This window comes from Hakea prostrata, chromosome 1, assembly GCF_041222555.1.
Source record: "Hakea prostrata isolate BN-2017 chromosome 1, UWA_Hpros_2, whole genome shotgun sequence".
Lineage (NCBI taxonomy): Eukaryota > Viridiplantae > Streptophyta > Magnoliopsida > Proteales > Proteaceae > Hakea > Hakea prostrata.
In genome coordinates, this window is record NC_142600.1 from 34,933,139 (window position 1) to 34,938,763 (window position 5,625).

General features: G+C 38.4%; 1 protein-coding gene across 2 annotated transcripts; it reads left to right on the plus strand.

Annotated features, from left to right (window-relative positions):
• The first annotated feature begins 233 nt into the window (after positions 1–233).
• On the plus strand, positions 234–5,145 carry MORF9 (plastid developmental protein DAG). Of its 2 annotated transcripts, none has more exons than XM_089139142.1 (5): positions 234–774; positions 1,944–2,041; positions 4,287–4,352; positions 4,477–4,656; positions 4,873–5,145. In XM_089139142.1, exons 1-4 carry the CDS (start codon positions 377–379, stop codon positions 4,653–4,655), a joined length of 741 nt encoding a protein of 246 aa, XP_088995268.1. In that variant the 5' UTR covers positions 234–376; the 3' UTR covers position 4,656; positions 4,873–5,145. The 2 variants fall into 2 exon arrangements, with proteins under 2 accessions (XP_088995268.1, XP_088995263.1); XM_089139137.1 differs by having other exon boundaries at positions 236–774; positions 4,742–5,142.
• The last annotated feature ends 480 nt before the right edge of the window (positions 5,146–5,625 follow it).

Below are 5,625 nucleotides of genomic sequence, written 5' to 3' on the forward strand. Positions count from 1 at the left end.
ACATGAATGAATCTCAATCGTCACCTGCTGCCACAGCTACAAATAAAAATCCCACTCGTTGTGGACAACGCCAATGGTAAGAAATTCTATAGGTTGTAGCCTTTTTAATATTTCCTCTTTTTTTCCGATAAAAAGCTCCATTTCTGCAAAATAAAAAAAGGAAAAAAACAAATCAATGCCACATGGCCCACATCCCATCTTCTCTAGCCAAATAGCTATATAAGCCCTAAATTCCGACCATCCGCAAATATCCGCCCTCACCTATTGATGTTCCCGTTCTGACCTTATCTTCTACCCAAGTCTGCAACTATAGTTAGCTCGCTCTCGCTCTCACTCTCACTCTCACTCTCAGTGAAATTACTTATCGCCTACTCCAATGGCGACGCTCAATGCATCTCTACTCCCCAAAACTTCTGTTTTCTCGTCGTTTATAATTACAGAATCACGCATAAGGTCTTCGGTTCCTGTTTATGCTTCCATTTCTCAGGTTCCTCTCGTTTCTCCCTTCCGACCTAACCCTTTGTCTAACTTCTCAACTCGTTCTTCTTCCAAGTCTTCTACCACTCGAACATCCATTCGAGCGGCGGTCGATGGAGATTATACTTCGAGGAGGAGCAGGAGCAGCAACAGCAACGAGCCTAGAGAGACTATTTTGCTACCAGGTTGTGATTACAACCACTGGCTTATCGTAATGGAATTTCCCAAGGATCCTGCGCCGACAAGGGAACAGATGATCGAAACTTATCTCAATACTCTTGCTACTGTACTCGGAAGGTTAGTTTGTAACCTTTCCCCTGTTTCTCCAATAACCCTTTACCCACTTTCGGTTTTAGGTTCTATGTTATCTCCATTCATGATTTTGCTACCTAGGGTTTTTGCTGTATCGATAATCATTCAGGTTAAGATACTTGAAAGATTGGCCATTCATGACCTTTGTTACTCCCAAGGGACGGTTTAAATTTCCAATCTTAACAACCGAGTGACATATTGGCGCAGCTCCATTCCATAGTTGCAGGCTTTGTTGAATATGTCTTTATCATGTGTTCATCATGTCTTCTTCTAGGGAAATACTCTATTACTCCCCGAGAAAAAACAACTGAGTGACACAGGTATTTAATTGATGGAATATTCAAATCTTAGTGTTAGTCCTCTCCATTTGTGCATTCGGCTACAATACTGAACTTGATGAATACAAAATTCAGAAATGTTGGTTTTTTCTATTGGTAGTATTATTTTTAGTATTATTATTTCACATTTAAGCACAGATTTTGTTATCTATCACCTTTAAGAAACATCATATCTGGTTACGAGATTCTTTTGTTTTTCCTTTTTAAATTCATAAAGGGAGAATGGAAAAGGGAAAAAAAGAACGTATAAGGTCAATACTTGTTGTGGAGGTTGAAGAGGTAAAAGGGTTTAGTCTTTGTGTACAAATAATGCATCTTTTGAGTGATTATAATTCATGTTTTTATGGGTAAATTAAGTAAATATATTGGACCTCAAAGGAGTCTCGGGCCAAAGATGCTACCAAAAGGCATGTCAACATATCAACCATAGGATAACAATGAGCACACCCTGTGTTCTTCCAAGCGCATCAGGCATTCTAATCAGGCTGAGTGAAGAAAATAAGGGGCAATTATCTGATAATTCACTGTTCTTTAGCCAAGCCAATCCTGCATGCTTTCCAGATGAAGCTCCTCCTCTTTTCATCCCAACTCTTTCGATTGTTCTAGATTATCAACATGTTGAGTTACTTACTTGATATGTGCAACTCTACATCTTCCACTTAGAGTGACAAACTAAGGAGGTGATTTGCCAGTGTGGAATATGAATGAATGATTTTCCCACATCAGACTCTTACTGTCTCCACGCAGGATGACTGATAATCAGTTATTTGCATTTCATCAACAATGATTGACAGGTCTCAATTTTCTACCTTGCAGCATGGAAGAAGCAAAGAAAAACATGTATGCCTTCAGTACCACCACCTACACTGGATTCCAGTGTACAGTAGATGAAGAAACGTCTGAGAAGTTCAAGGGTAAGACAATCCGAAGGTTTTAAATGTATCACTGCATTTTTGAGGGTTTTTTTTTTTTTTTTTTTTTAATAAATAACTTTCTCACTATGATTTCACTAAAATAGACTTCTTGTTGCAGTAATCTGTAGATTTCAAATAAGCTGAGGGAGCAGAAATAGTTTTTGCTTGTTCTATGGAATTAAATCATCTTAGAGAATTGATACGTTTCAGTCCCTTAAATTGGGGCTAAACTAGGGTGTGGTTCCTATTAGACCATAAAATATGTTTGGTCCCCCTCAAACTAACACCATTCCAAGGGTGTTAATGTGAGAAGGGAAGTGACCATAATGCCCTCAACTAAAATAAAAAGAAATAAAATTACCTTTATACCACTACTCATACCATTGAAAGTTACAATTATATCCCCATACCCTATTCTCAAAGAACCATCCAGGTAGGTGAAGGGATTCCCCCTTCACCCGTCTTCTTCCTTCACCCTGCTGGAAATCACCCACCACAGCCCCACTGCCAGAAACCACCCACCACCCAACAGAAACGGTTCAATCCCCCTCCTCCGACGTCTTCTCTTCCTCCTTGTTTTGGCATTTCATGTTCTGCTGCATTGGAGAATGGTGTGAGTGGTGGTTAAGTTGAATCCCTTAACTTCAATGATAACCCTTATTATCCTGAGTGAAAAAAACAGCTGTGAATGGAAAACCGATGGGTCATCAGTTGCCGTGAAAATCGATCAACAAGTCTTCATTCTGAAACTGATTTGAATCTTTGGAAGATGAGGGTCTGAGAGGATTTTTGGGGGTCTGTAAATCCATCTCCTATTGAAGATGGAGGCGAAGAGAAGTCCATATGGTTCTTATTAATATTTTTGTCATATTGCCATTGTCATTGCTTTCCCTGTGTCGTCATTTTAATTACACCAAAAATTTGCATCTTGAGTTTGGACCTGCAAGATTTATACTTATTGTACGGAGAGCAAAAACCCTAGTATTACTTCTAGGGTATATTCTAATTGTTCACCTAGTGGTCGTAGTGTTTCGGTCTTGTACAGGTGCCTCCGGATTCCGTTTCTTTTAATCTTTTCAATCCTATAAGTGGATCAGGAGTTAGGTTTTTGATATTTCTTTGTTTCAATTAATTGGACTGGTAAGGTGATTTTGATGGCTGATGAGCAACTGAAAGGAGCATCACTTTCTGGTAATGGTTAGGGTGGATTAATTTCAGTACAGTAACATAGCATTCGTGGGTAAACTTTTGAGGGGTATGAAATGAATATATCTTGAAGACATCTTAGAGAGATCACTTGGTGTTGGTTTGAATGATCAGCTCATTCAACTGATCCTTGGTGTGAAGATGGAGATGATAAAGAGAGATTTTGGGGAAAACAGAAATGGAAAGTATCAGGTTGGTGTTTTTCCCTTCATTTTCCCATGGAGCCCCTCACTTTCCGGGGTGCTTATTTTGGTCAATTTCTTATTTTTTTTAATCTTTTATTTTATTTATTTTATTTTATTATTATTATTTTTTTTTTGTGGTGGGTGATTTCCAGCAGTGAGGTAGTGGTGGGTGATTTTTGGCATGGTGAAGGGGGAAACCTTTCACCTGCCTGTATGATACCTTGAGAGTAGGGCTCTGTGGGGGGTTATAATTGTAATTTTTAGGGTTGAGGGTTCAACTTTGAGAATAGAGTTTAAATTAAGGGGCATTAGAGTCATTTTAACACAAGGGCTAATTTGGTCATATTTTGAATTTAATTTGAATTTTATTAATGGCTTTGAGCAGTGTTAGTTTGAGGGGACCCAAACGTAATATATGGGGTATATAGGGACCAAACCCTACTTTAGTCCTTATTTAAGGGTCTGAAACATAAAATTCTTATCATTTTATTACTGCTATTGGCAGTATTTAGGCTTGTAAGCTGTTCTTTATAGGAGTCATCGGTTGGTCATAAATATTCTACTGGAAAACAAAAAAGTTGATCATGAGTACAAATTGAAATCGACCGCTTTGAATGATGTTGGTTCTATTTTATTGCATATCCTATTGGTGAATTCGAGTGAACCCATTGGTTGATGAACTTATTCATTGAAGAGCTATGCAAAAGCAGGAAAGCTTTACTTCAGGGTTCCGAATTGCATTTCTGATTACTGATCTCATTCTGAAATTCCTCTACTGCATTTTATGTTTGTTCCTGTTGACCCATACCTCCTCTCCCCCTTCTTTTGTTGTTGGCTCTCTTTTAATTCTGTAGGATTGCCTGGAGTTCTTTGGGTGTTGCCTGATTCATACATAGATGTGAAGAATAAGGACTATGGAGGTTGGTATTGTATTCCTCTATTTATATAAAGATGTTACTTGTGCAAGTCTATTACTAGATGCACTGATGACGCCTTGTATCCATTGTTTCCCACCAACCTCATTTATTTCTTTCTTTTGTTCAGGCGACAAGTATATTAATGGAGAGATAATTCCCTGCAAATATCCCACTTATCAACCAAAGCAACGTGGTGGATCGAAATATGAAAGCAGAAAGTATGAGAGACGAAGAGATGGTCCCCCAGCTGAGAGAAGAAAACCCAGGCAAGGGGCAACACCCCAGTCAGAATCAAGCTCTGGATGAGGTACTAGAGTCACCTTTTCTCAACCGGCTTCTTTCTGTGGATTAGAGCTTCAATGCTGATGCTTTGTGCATTCTTGTATTGGCAGGTACCTAATACTTTTCTTACAAATCTTCATGGTTACTTAATTGGGAGCAAAAAGAGGCAATTGTGCTCATAGTTCGACCAGAGGCTTTACAGGACGCTGCTGCCTAATTTTTTTTTATTTTGGTTGAGCAGATGTTCATATCTAGATCATTAAATTCCTGCAGTTTAGTGTGGTGGAGGAAACAAAATCATAATATTTGGCAAAACTAATGCTTGGGGATGTTTAGTAAGACTGTTTTTGACATGGGAAGTTTATGGCTTTATACTATTTTGGATGTCTTCATGATTTATTTCCCGTCAACAGAATTCTTGTATCTAGCTTTCTAATTTGTCCGATTAAACTGGTGTATTTATTCAGCTCTAACTCATGGTTCTAGCATAAAGTGGGTTCAACTTCGGTTACTAATTTTGGTTAACCTGGAACCATGTACTGATTCTTCACATGATACAATGCTTAGGGTAAAGTTCTGATTCTGATTTGTGACCTGGTTTGTAAGGTCACATCCTGGAACCTGTGCATCCCAGTAGGATGTCTTCTAGGATTTATTCATTCAATCACAGGAATCTCTCATTGATAATTTCTGTTGTATGGTAAGTATTCTCAGTAAACAAACTTCTAAGGGTGGGATTTTATAAAGCTAAATTATTTTCTATTTTCTGTGTAGAACAAGTTTTGGCCTTGGAATGAACCCCAAGCATACATTCCAAACGCAGCCTTAACTTCATTATTGATCCTACAAGACCAAAACCTATAGGCTAGTTCTATACTTCTATGACAAGGAACTTTTCCTAGTACAGAAGGTGGTCCAGAAATGAATATGAAGCCATGGCATAAAAGCTGGGTAATAGGTAGGCCATGATGTCCTAGACAAATGCAAGTCATTC